Source organism: Phallusia mammillata, chromosome 5 (assembly GCF_965637545.1).
Source record: "Phallusia mammillata chromosome 5, kaPhaMamm4.hap1.1, whole genome shotgun sequence".
NCBI classification, from domain to species: domain Eukaryota; kingdom Metazoa; phylum Chordata; class Ascidiacea; order Phlebobranchia; family Ascidiidae; genus Phallusia; species Phallusia mammillata.
This window is the reverse complement of record NC_137256.1, coordinates 21,019,683-21,032,648: the sequence shown is the minus strand read 5'-3', so window position 1 is coordinate 21,032,648 and position 12,966 is coordinate 21,019,683. Positions and strand designations below refer to the sequence as shown.

The following is a 12,966-nucleotide window of genomic DNA, read 5'->3' as shown; positions in this document are numbered from 1 at the left end:
GCCGGAACCACGGACAGGACCCTTGACAAACGTATAGGTTATTTTTCTAGGCATTAGGTGATTGTATAATTTTCTCATTGTATTTGTGAAACAACCCTTAAATATATCGACGATGGCAACAAGCATGGAGATGTCAACGATGGCAACAAGCATGGACATGTCAACAAGCATGGAGATGTCAACAAGCATGGAGATGTCAACAAGCATGGAGATGTCAACGAGCATGGAGATGTCAACAAGCATTGAGATGTCAACGATGGCTATCGGCAGTAAGTTTTAATACAAACGATTTACTTTGACTTCCAAAGCTTTTTACTTTCACAGATAATATACCGTATTTAAATCTATGGGTAACAATTTTTCGTTTTTGCAGACGCTACAACGCCGGGTAACATGAATGGCAGTGCTGGTGGTGGAGGACTTTCACAGACCACCATTATCTACATAACCACCACGTGAGTAATATATTACAAAATTTATATTCAGTTTTTTTCTCTTGTTAGCAGTTCTGTCAAGTCAATGGCCAGCTCTCGTAGATTTGTAATTTCTGGATAATAATGGTTAAATTGTAATCCGATTGATACAAAATTGTCATGCGTAGTTAAAGCATGATATTTGAACAAAAGGATGTGCAATTTTGGACAAAATAGCATACAATGTTCCAAGCTTAATTTGTTTTCGAAACAAATTTGTGTATTAGCACAGCATATTAAAAAATAGGGTTTACTAAAAACCATTTTTTTTTAGAAAAATATAGTTAAGCTGTTGCTTTTAAAAGAATAGGTTATTTGTGCGCTTTCTTTTTTCATCTAATCCAAGTTTTCAACGACTCCCAAATTTTTAAAAAAGATGTAGGCTAAGATACTTAGTACAGCCGTTACCTTTAAAATGATTGTTAATTTTTGTTCTGTTTAATTCTTTTTTTCCAGGATTGTTGTTGGTATTGGGATGATCGGAATCGGATGCACTGTCCATTACAAAACTCTTTGGTATTATCTGAAACGACCCAAAGCTTTTTTAACAGGCGTGCTTTTGCAACTCTTGTTGGTGCCACGTAAGTTCTTGTTAATAAAAAAACAAACACTAAATGGTAATATTTGATCCGGATGATGTCAAATATATATGTCTTGAATTCATAAGGTTGATTACTTAATGTTTTAATAAATTTACACTAACACCAAATTGGGTCATTAATTTGCAACTTTTGTGATTGGCGACGCTATAGTTTTGCCAATAAATAGGATCAAAGTCACTTAATCCGCTACATCAAGCTCTTAAACATGTCTTGAGAGTTAGCCTAAAAACCGCTAAAACAAGTATTTTGCTGCGCAATTGGGATTGTCTTACGTAATACCGGTTAATCAGGCACAGTGGTTACCAAAATCTGCCTAATTGAATATTTGTTTGCCACAAAACACGTTTATCACAAGTAATATAGGTTTAGTCATGGAATATGGCGTGATTTTATCACATAATCTTCTGTGTCAAGGCACATTTTTTATATGTGCAGTAAAAGTCAAAATCCAGATGTAAACAATTGTTGAACAATATATCCACAATAATGTGAATCTAAATTCGAAAGGTTTGCAGAGAGGTGAACAGCGAAGTAAAATCCGCTCCCAAAATATTCTTAATGTGTTACCTTGTCGAAATCTATAAACATTGTGATTATAATTATTTGTTTAAGCAATACAAATTCCTAGAAACCTACTAATAAGTTAATATGTTTTTACAGTTATTGGTTGGGCAATGGCGAAGATGTTTAGGATGCCACAAGCCCAGGCATTGGGGGTCATGATTCAGGGAAGTTGTCCTGGCGGAACGACAAGCAACATAGTGGTGTATTGGATGGATGGAATCGTTGACCTCAGGTAACCTTAAGTTTTTAAAGTTCAAAATTGCGAACTCTTGTGAACCCAAGCACGGTGTTCTCTATCTACTAAGCCTCGGGCCCGAATTTAGCTATTTTAAAAATTAACATCAGGAAATTAAACGGAAATGGTGCGACGATATGGTCCAACCAATTTAAAGGCTACAGGCTAGACAGACCCGGGGGTTACACATGGGCAAGCTTACGTGACGACGAGTGTTCAAGGTTTTATGTGCACTATTACTGTGGTTGGCTATTGATAGTATTCCAATAGACAGACCCTTTAAACCTACACTTTCAAACGCATTTGGTTTTCCAATTTAAAAGCCAAGGCAGATAATGGCTTGTCTCCTATCATATCAATCACAAAAAACGTTGATCTTATTTCAACATATTAAACCAACATTGACAATGTAGCAACCTAATCCTAAAGTTTACCGAAAAACCAAAGCACTTCGAAAGAAGTGCTATCTGAAAAAACTGCAGCATAGCATCTTTGATTTTGTGAGACACCTTCCACAGAAACAAGTGGTTTTCGGGGGGGTTGGCAACGGCTTTTGGCCGTAGGTTCATTGAGCTTAACAACGTCACGGAACGAGGGTTTGTCATGCACGACTAACTGGTTGCGACGAAGTTTTACCAACCTGCAGTGCATTGAACCCAGTGTTGATGCATAACTTATTACCACAACGTTCGATCATGAACTACAGCTGAAATGAATCATTGGGTCATCCAAATACCAACAGGATTTGTTAAACCATATATCACGCAAAACACGTACCCATAGGCGTAGAGTTTTAAAAAATACCGGGGGTGCGCCGTTTGATCTTCCAAAAATGATGCCATTACATGTACAGTATCTGTACCCGTATGAGACCAAATAACGACATCTTTTACGTGCTTTAGCATGTAGTTTCTATCACATTAATTTGCAAATAGACACTTGGCGCAATTTCTTTGTGTTCGATTGGAACGTTTGCTGTGCGTCTAATAACGTCTGATGTAACGAGAGGACGATTTGCCGAATCAGATATTTTAACAACGATTAAGTTTAAAGTAACGTGTTACGGCGGGAAGTAAAAGTAAAGCAATTCAACCGACGTAACTTAAACAAAGATGCGATTTTGACGTTATACAAAGGTTAAGGCCGGGGGTGTGCGGCACCCCCGCACTCTACGCCAGTGCACGTACCTAAATAGTAACATCACTTGGAACAAACTTGTAAATGCACAGTGTATGTTTTCTAAATTTAAATCAAAATTATGGAAGTTGGTATTTTGCCCCAGCAACTTATGGGTTCCTACACCTTAAACAATATTTATTAATAAACAATGTATTCTTTTAAAGTTAAATTGATTTAGGCCTTCTTTGTTTTTCAAATGAATACTTTTTTTAGCCCACGTTAATTGATTAAAACTTGCTTGTATTAGTCACTCAATTTTAATTGTGATGCAGCCTAATTTACCACGTTTTTGAAAATATTCATTTTTCTTTTTCAGTGTTGTAATGACAGCGACATCAACGCTCCTTGCATTGGGTACCCTTCCTCTTTGGTTGTTCATTTTTCAATCGGCGGAAAATATAACTTCATTTGTGATTCCATTCCAAGAGATAGGTAAAATGATGCTTATGAGAACCAAAATAATTAAACCAAAAAGTTGATCACCTTTGTTATGTGTTGTTGAAAAAAATGCCATTTTGTATTTACTTTTGAATGGAAGTAGGGTAAGAATGAGGTGTAAAGCGCAAAAAGTTTATTAACCACATTTAAGTCTAACATTTGTTAATAAAGTTTAATAAAGCGTTAAACTATAAATTTGTCAAGACGGGTTTGGTAAACAGTTTCAAACTTGCTTCACCAAAAAAGCAAATCACAAACATAGCTAACACTAGTGAAGAGAAATTTACATCCAACATCCATTTCAGGAATTACCCTGGCATGTTTGGTGGTTCCCCTATGTTTCGGTGTGATTCTCAACTGGAAGTTTCCCAAGAAAGCAGCACTAATCTCAAGAGTAAGTATAGTTCGTTTTTGCAACTGGTAGGTAAGAAACCGTTAAAGTTTACATTTGCGAAATCGCTCGTATAGATAAATTGATCGAAGTAGCCCACATACAGTAGATCCAACATTTGTGAAACTGTATTTTCTCATTTTAAAGTGTAAAAACTAGAGTAGGGTCACTGAGGTCAGAGTGATCAAACTTCTATCCTGAAATCATGCTCTGTCACATTCGAGGAAATTAATTACTAACTAATTTATTTGGACTGCATATAAAATACCTTATCTATCAATTTTTGTAAGTTCGGGCCTATATAGTCTACAGGCCGCTTACAACTCTAATAAAAAATAGAACCAACATTGCATAGGAAAACATTTCTAGTTTTACTTAAGTTGAAGTAACACATTTCCATTCCAGGTTTTAATTATATCAGCTTCACTGGCAATTCTCGTGATCCTTATTGTAACGTCAGTATTACGTCGTCAAGCGTTCATCGTGACATGGAAACAAGTCGTGGTGGGTTTTAATTTTCCGTAGGCTGCGACATGGTTCGTATACCTGCAGCAACTTACATTTCATATTTTCCAGGTCGCCTGCATCATGCCACTCGTCACATTCATCGTTGGTTACTTAGCCGTGCTTGTGCCATGTGTGAAACTAGGAGGTAAAGCTCGCCGCACGATATCGCTAGAGATCGCCCTGCAAAACGTTCAAGTGGCGGCTGCCGTTATTCAACTGACCTTCACACAAAATCCGTTACTTCAACTACAGATTCTTCTCTTTCCTCTTCTTTATTATATCTTTCAGGTAAGCTTAACACGCAAACGCCTAAGACACCGAATGTAAATACGGTTTAACGGTCTAAAATTGGCTTTATAACTTATCATGTTTGTAAACCGTTTGTGGGGAGCCGAGTCGAAAAAGGCCCATCGACCGAGCATTGCTCTTTAATAAAAATAGACAAAAGTGCATTGCCAAAAAGTCAAGATCCGGAAATAACCGTTACGTCGTATACGTGTGACGTAACAATACCCTGAGTATTCTCGGTCAAACCAAGATCAGCGGGGTAATGGGTATTGTGTTTGGTTAAATAGATAATAGATAAAAATTTACATCCCCAAATGTCAAAAAAGTACAAAGTAAGCAAGTACTATTTTTTACAGGTGTCGTATGCGGCATTTTTCACTTTGCTTTTCATTGTCGGCAAAAAGAAAGGTTGGATTAAACCGGATGAGGACGAGGTAAACGCACCAGAACTGGATGACCGCGTCAAGAAGGGCACGGACAATCCGACCTACACAAACGATGCTGAAGCGATGAAGAAGGAACTTCCATTGTAAAAGATAAAGATACATTTTTTTGGAAACCAAGGCTTTCATAAAACTTTTCTTTGTTGAAGCAAAGTCACGCAAGCAATTCTGTGACTCGGAATTATTGGCCATATATTTTACACTCTTAGTTTGTATCCAAACATTTTTTGCACTTTCTTACCTTTTCAACTTGAGGATAAAGGCCGAGTGGTCATCGGTGACAAACTTGTATTTCCGCAATGTCCTAAGTTAAGACGTGAAGTGTCCTTTCCCATTACTGCATTGTTTTGCCTATTCTGCACAACATTTGGTTGATAATGAAAAAAAAAACGACTATCAAAGCTTATCACCCCGCTAATTTTAAAAATGACAATTTTTAAACGCAAACTTAGCTACTAAGTTACTAATATGAGTATTGAAATATTATGAGCATTATTGTTAAGTGCAGCTTTTGTAAATCAAAATATGTGTTGTTGAATACTTCAAACAAGAAAATGATTTCTTACAATGAAGGAATTCAGTCTGTACAGACAATTACAATGCGTTGCCAAAACAACCACATGTAACAAGCACCGGTGTCTACTTTTTTTGAAATTTTTTGCCTGTTATAGCAAAAGTTCGCTGTACAAAGAATCATGCACTCTGATTTGTTGTTTTACGCCCATTTTGCTGCATCAGTTTTTGTATGATGAGACCTTTTGGGTGGAAACAATGCACTGTCTATAGCGTTCATCTTGCGATGGTTTCCATGCTTTCATATTAGGTTTTTTTATGATTACAATAAATTGTAACCTTGTTTATTTAGTTTTCACATATTATAATGGTGCTTTATAATAAAGTTAATCACGTCTACATTTGCCTTGCAAAAATCATACACTAACTGATAGTTCAATTAATTTTACTGATTTCTTCACATGCTGACTTTTTAGGTTGTTTTAACATTTGTTCGTTGAAAATAAAAGTTTGTGTTATTTGCTTCTACGAATATAGATGCTGTCTTAAAAATTGCAAGGTATTAGATCAGTAACCATCGCCAGGCCAACTTCGAGGCATATTTACTACAGAAGGGATTCAAAAATAACAATTTTGTTGCAAGAATGCACTTTGTTTTCGAAATGAAGTCTTTAATAATTTAAAGAAGGGTATATTTTATGCACAGTAACGGCCATTGTTTGGTATTTCATACTTACAGCTAACTAAGGCGATTGGTCCATATACAGCTGTTGGAACTCCTATAGGTACGAAAAGTAGTAAAAAAATCAATGCATATGACAAAAACTTAATCACTTAGTCTGAGCGACAAATGTTTAATTCTTGCATCATAAAGTTCAATGAACTGCCTTGCTGGGAAACATTAAAAACAAAATGGACAGAAGAATATTAAAATTTCCGAGAAAAGTCTACGGCAGGGGTCAAATTTTGTAGCGTTTTTGTTCAGGTACAATTTCGGTTAGACTGTAAAAAAGGATCGTGGTCATTAAATTGCAACACTATGAAAAAACTAAGTACACACTGAAGTGTAAATATTAGATCTCTTCAAATGTATAAAACAGAGTTTTAAATTCGCTACTATTGCGACAATATCTAGATACGGGAACCTCGTGAAACTAAATCTTACTTCAGCCAAATTCATTCTTAGTTCACCCAACAATACAAGTCGCTAAACAGTTAGGTAAGTTTTGGATTTTTTTACTACAGGTAAAAGTCAGGTCCATGACAGAAACGTTGTTTCGGATGCTTTTTACTTTCGTAATTGTATTTATTAAGATGTGGATATATACAGTGGTGGGATTCAGCCGATTCGCACCGGTTCTATGGCAATGTCTCACTAAATTTTTTGAGATCAGCGAACCAGTTATTACTGTCATATGACTTTTTATACCAAAACCGGCTGAAACATATGACTTTTGTGGCAGGACCGGGTGACAAAAAATGTAAATCCCGCCACTGGATATATATGAAAACAATATTCTGTGTAACTTGTTAAAGTTGTTTTTAACAGTTATATGAAAAAATTTCAACAGTTAACGCAACATTTGTTTATGTGCCTGCATGGTCACTTCAGTCGAATTTTCGTTGAGCGGCAAATAGTGTTCAGTGTTAAACACGCACAGGGCTTTCTAGAGGTTATAAGAAATGAAACGGGTAATAGTGGAACGTATACAGCGCTCTTCAAGTCGCATAGTTAAAACCATAATAACACTCGAATCAACACAACAATACTGAAAAAAATTAATCAATTTACAAAATGGTCACAAAAGTGTTTTCAACCATACATTTGCAGGTGTGTTGGGATTTTTGTAACTGATTTACATTGTTATAATTTGCAAGCTACAATGGATTTAACAACACCAAGTTTTACAACAGACTTAACAACAGCAGGTGGTTGTGAAAATGGGACAGGTACGGAAAAGCTTTCGGCCTTAAGATGATGTTTTCTAACTATTGGGCTTCTTTGTTTTAGGTTTGTCCTGCGGAAATATTACGGGAGGACAACGGATTGGTTTCGGCAACACTGGTGTAATAGTTACAACGTAGGTATCTAATACAGTAGTTCATAACCTTTTGTAGCCATCTACTGGTTGAAAAACTTTAAAAAATCTCCACACACAAAAATGTTTGTTTTAACATTTCACGGTTCCACAAAATAACTGGAAAGACGCGTATTATTGGTGCATATTTAAAGGTGAAGTATAGAGTGTTTCTTAACGCTTTTCTAATGTGGCCCAGAAAACATTTTGTAAGAATCCCATGGCCCACTGGCTCATTAACAAGACAAAATGCTCTCATTTTGTTTATGCTTGTTGTGGAGAGCATTCATGGTTTTTGGTAAAGATATTTACTGCAATGTATACATTAGTGCGAAACTTGCTGCGGAACACAAGTAACCAGTTTTATTATAAATTCAAAGAAATAAAATTTCAACATTTTCGTCGCTCTGTGGCCTATTTGCTCACCAGTGGGTCATGGCCCACTGGTTCAGAAACACTGGTGTAGCAGGAAAAATGTGAAAGCTCATTGGTTTATTTTGTCGACGTGTGTGGAGCGTCACAGCGTGTAATGACAAACTTTAGCAGAAGTTTTCAACGAAATAAAACTTAATTTTACTACCTTTACACCTGTGTATAACATTATAGCGTGTAATTACCGGTATTAAAAATAAATACTAAAGCGTAATAATGCTGTTCGCTTTGTCAAGGGTGGGTCACAAAAAAACACAGCTGCACAAAAGCTTCACCACCTTATGCAACATCATGTTGTGGACTTGCGTTATGCTAAAAAATAGATTGACATTGTAATGCCATCCTACTAATTCACTCTTGTTAATATAGTAGCTTTTAACCTCTAGGACAGTTGTCGGCGTTGGGATGATTGGTATTGGAATGGGGGTCAATTACAAAGACCTGTGGTACTACATCAAAAGACCAAAAGCGTACCTGTTTGGCGTATTTCTACAACTCTTTTTGGTGCCGCGTAAGCCTTTCATATTTTCTCACAAATATTTGATGGTAACGTTTGAAGAAAAAGTTGTGCTATTTATATAGCAGAGATATAACAGTGTTACATGCCGGGGATCACGCCGATGACGTAATGATATGATAACCATTATTTTGACTGATGGCGTCATCGTGCTGCAACGTCATGCTAAAAACATTGATTTTTTAATGTTTATGATTGTATTACTGTGATTAAGAAGTGCTGTGGTGTTATGCAAATATTAGAATGGTAAAAGTTACTGTTTGTTGACTTTCATTTGTCACATGAGGAAACAAGTTAGTTATTTTGAGCCATCTATAAAAAATCATGTGAAAATATGGACATTTTGCACACACGTCAAAGTATGTTTTTTGTAGTAATAGCGTGGGCAATGGCAAAAGCTTTTCAAATGCCACAAGCCGAAACACTGGGCGTCATGATACAAGGAAGCAGCCCAGGCGGATCAGTCAGCAACATCGTGGTGTATTGGGTCGATGGGGTTGTAGATTTAAGGTAAAACTATTAGTACTGCTTTGCATCTATTCCACAAATTATGTTGCATTGGGCAAAGCTTAACCTCCAAATACTTAAAATAACATGTAAACTTCACTGAGGGCCGCATAGTTTACATGCACTAGCGTTGCCTTTCCAAACTTAGCCCGCGAGACGATTTTTACAGGGGCGCAAAAATATGGTCTTTCTACAATCCTATTTAAAATCTGGTGATGCGTCTGTTAAATTGTGTAGTTCGTCTAATCTTAGAAGCAATGCTTATATATTACGTCACAACTAACAAATAAGGCAATTGTTTGCGCACAATTAACACTTGTTGTTTGGAGACCCCTGCCCTACGCCATTGCAACTAACCCATTGTGTTTTACAGTGTGGCAATGACCACAACATCAACAATACTGGCGCTTGGGTCAATGCCCATGTGGTTGATAATATTTCAAACTGCTGAAAATCTCGACAGCGATCTAGAAATTCCATTTGAACAACTTGGCAAGTATAGAGTTTTGGATGTTATGACTTTTTCAATTCCAGTGTAGGCTACCTGGGTTACAAGGTCAGGGAAAATATTTCAAGGGTATTTAATTTGTTCCACAACAATGGAAACAGTTTTTATTCCTTCGCTTGTTAAATAAAATTGCCCACTTCTGCTGTAATATGGCGCACAAAATAGCATTCGGAAAATACAATAGCGATATAAAATTTGACCATTTTCCTGTAAATCGTTACAAATAGATGTCAATGACCTGGCTCGGGTGATTTTGCAAAACGTACGCTTTTTAACAACTGCCAGGAACACTAGTAAAGCTCGGTCTAAAATAGACTACCGGAAAACTACACTCTCCGAATGCCGTGTTACACAATCCTAAGTGAACAAAACGTTTTGATCAAAACTATGGTTTCATGGAACATGTTACTCAGTTTTTCAACAGTTTAAAGGTCTTTTAACACTGATAAGGCAGTTTTTCGAAATTCAAATCAGTTAATAAGTGTTATTTTTTTATCTTTTTCACATGTCTTTTTGTAGTTAAATAAAATCACTTCAATTACTATTGCAACTCCGTCTATTAACACTCAGCTGTAAAATCCGATTATCACGACTTTTACCCTGGTTAAAACACTCGATTTTAAAATCATGGTTGGTAAGAGTTTTTAATGTATTTCATTGGTCGTGAAAGTCTGGACCCAGTGGTGGGATTCAGCCGATTCGAACCGGTTCTATAGAACCGTCTCACGAAATTTTATGGGCTCAGCCAACCGGTTAGCTTTAACTGGGTACTGTCAAACTTTTTGTAACAGAACCGGCTGATAAATATGACTTTGTGATAGAACCGGCTGACAAAAAATTTAAATCCCACCACTGCTGGGCCCCTAACCCGCATAAAACCAATAGCAGAACCCTTTTTACAGGAATTACTCTTGCTTCTCTGGTGGGACCTCTAGCGGTTGGAATTTTGCTCAATGCCAAGTTTCAAGGAAGAAGGGAATTAAAAATCGCGTCAAAGGTTTGAGTTTTTTAGTGCAGTAAATAATATTAAATTTATTTTTTTAATGGCACTGTCTAAAAACCAATAGTAACCCCAAATAGTCCGACTTAGTGATATTTATAGTGCTATTGTGTCGCTTTGTCTTCTTTTACCAAGCGAAAAAGGTCACTTAAATGTAAATTGGCAAAGCAAACCTGTTAAGGTCGTGAAACCACATATGCTGCCGCCGTTGTATCTCACCAACAGCTCGAATAAAAGTTACTTAGCAAATACAATATAAACCTTTAACTGCGTTAATTGCACAAACATTTTGACTGAAAACAAGTTTCGCAAAAATATTTCAAATCAAGTTTGATTGTTTTAAATAGTCTTTAAATTCGTCCGATCTGATAAGAAGAAAAGCAGTTCTTCCAAACTTAACGCATTAAAACAGTAGGGTTTGAAAATAGGTGAAAAGCCACTGCACGAAATGTCGGTCGATAAAAAAAGGGCATACATACCGGGTTTAACTGGGAAATGTGACATCCACAGATTGCACTCGTACTTGCTTCACTGGGTATCTTGGCCTGGGTCATATATTCCGGAATCACTGTCGGAAGCCTATTGCGGATCATATGGCAGCAAGCAGTGGTAAGCATGTGTTCGGTCGCTAGGTTACTGGAAAATAAACCAAAGATATGCATATGTACAAGTTGGTCCGTTTATCTTGAATTGCCGTTGTTACAGAATATAACCAAGGTATATGAGTTACCAATTTTATTTTTGAAAAAAATACGGACAATGGCAACTTTTTTCAATGAGTGTTCCTGTTCTCTGCCCTGATAGTGCGTTAACGGCTATTTTCGCCCAGAAAATACTAGATATTGCAGTTGTGCTGTTACAAACGAAATATTGTGGACTCAAATAATTTGAAACCAATTGTAGCAAACTATACCGACTAGGGATAAATCATACCTAATGAATCACTATTCGTGTTACAGGTCGCATTTTTAATGCCGATCGTGGTGTTCCTGCTGGCGTACGGCATAACTCTGATCCCGTTTCTGGGACTTAACAGAAGATGCAAGAGAACGGTATCGGTGGAATGCGCTCTACAAAATTCCCAAGTGGCTACTTCCATTATCAACCTGTCGTTCGCCAATCAGCCGGCTGTTTTTGCACGGGTAATTCTCTTTCCCGCAATTTACTATGTAATAACTATCGGGTATTCGGCCGTGGGAGCTTTGGTGTTTAAACTGGGGCTGAAGAAAGGCTGGATTGCCGCGGACGATGAAGATGTGGATCGTGTGGAAAATTTGGGTGGAAACGCGGAACGCATGGAAAAGATGGGTGAAAATGAAAAAGACGGGAAAAGTGTGGAAAAAGTGAGTGAAAATGAGGAAGACGCGGAAAGTGTGGTAAAGAATACGTCGAATGCAGAGTTTAGAAACATCAACGAGAATGGTGTCTATGATAACGAGAGCTACGTTCCAAGCGAAAACTACTTGCCATCTGTGGTGATGTAAATAACAGTAATTGTTTACAAATTTTTTACACAACACATATTAAAATATTGTAAATGTATCTACTATTGTTGACATACACTTAAGACTATTGATTGACCTTGCGATTATTTGCTATTTGGTCTTAAACCCTTGGTGAACATTTTTGTGCATTTTCAACTGATATACCCACAATGTTGCCTTTTTTCATTCTCAAAGTTTGAATAGTGTGCATTTTAGGCAGTTGCTTCGGAAGCCTTGCTAATCCAAAATATTTATGATACTATTGTTTTAAACAAGCTTAGAAACGGCTCTTGTCCTAAAAAGTTTCAATAAATCATTTTATAAGGGGATTTGGTCTAAACATTATCCGAATTAGTTTTTACGATTCTGCATATGTTAAGCAGACCATTTTGCCAAATGCTTGTCTAATTATACAATTTCCATTAATCACAACGTGCAAAAATAAATACACATCGCAAAAGCAGTTTGTCACGGAACAATTTTTACAATTGCGCTGAATCAACACACGTGAAGTAGCCTACTCCCCAAACGATGCAACAAAGCACCGTAAGAACCGATTTAACAACTCATACCTTTAAAAGGGCAGCACTCACATTTAAACATTTACAGTCGACGAACGTCATGATAAAGATGCAAGAGGACCGCCATTCGAGAGTAAGTGGCACAAACTTTGGTTTTAAGAAAAATATAATAAAAATAATAGATATAAAGTCGCCAGCCTGATTTAAATCAATAAAAATCAATGTTTCAACAACTTTGTTATACGTATAGAACCAACAAAGAAAACAAAATCATCAATGAAAAGCT

General features: G+C 36.7%; 2 protein-coding genes across 2 annotated transcripts; both read left to right on the top strand.

Annotated features, from left to right (window-relative positions):
• LOC145229200 (ileal sodium/bile acid cotransporter-like) lies at window positions 1–6,158 on the top strand. The gene is made up of 9 exons (XM_080094502.1): window positions 1–269; window positions 374–455; window positions 930–1,054; window positions 1,736–1,871; window positions 3,370–3,485; window positions 3,797–3,885; window positions 4,288–4,386; window positions 4,459–4,677; window positions 5,034–6,158. The coding sequence occupies exons 1-9, from the start codon at window positions 113–115 to the stop codon at window positions 5,208–5,210; spliced, it is 1,200 nt and encodes a 399-aa protein (XP_079950628.1). The 5' UTR covers window positions 1–112; the 3' UTR covers window positions 5,211–6,158.
• A 1,358-nt stretch (window positions 6,159–7,516) lies between these two features.
• LOC145229679 (ileal sodium/bile acid cotransporter-like) lies at window positions 7,517–12,159 on the top strand. The gene is made up of 8 exons (XM_080095014.1): window positions 7,517–7,583; window positions 7,645–7,714; window positions 8,530–8,654; window positions 9,035–9,170; window positions 9,541–9,659; window positions 10,578–10,672; window positions 11,186–11,284; window positions 11,635–12,159. Exons 1-8 carry the CDS (start codon window positions 7,517–7,519, stop codon window positions 12,157–12,159), a joined length of 1,236 nt encoding a protein of 411 aa, XP_079951140.1.
• The last annotated feature ends 807 nt before the right edge of the window (window positions 12,160–12,966 follow it).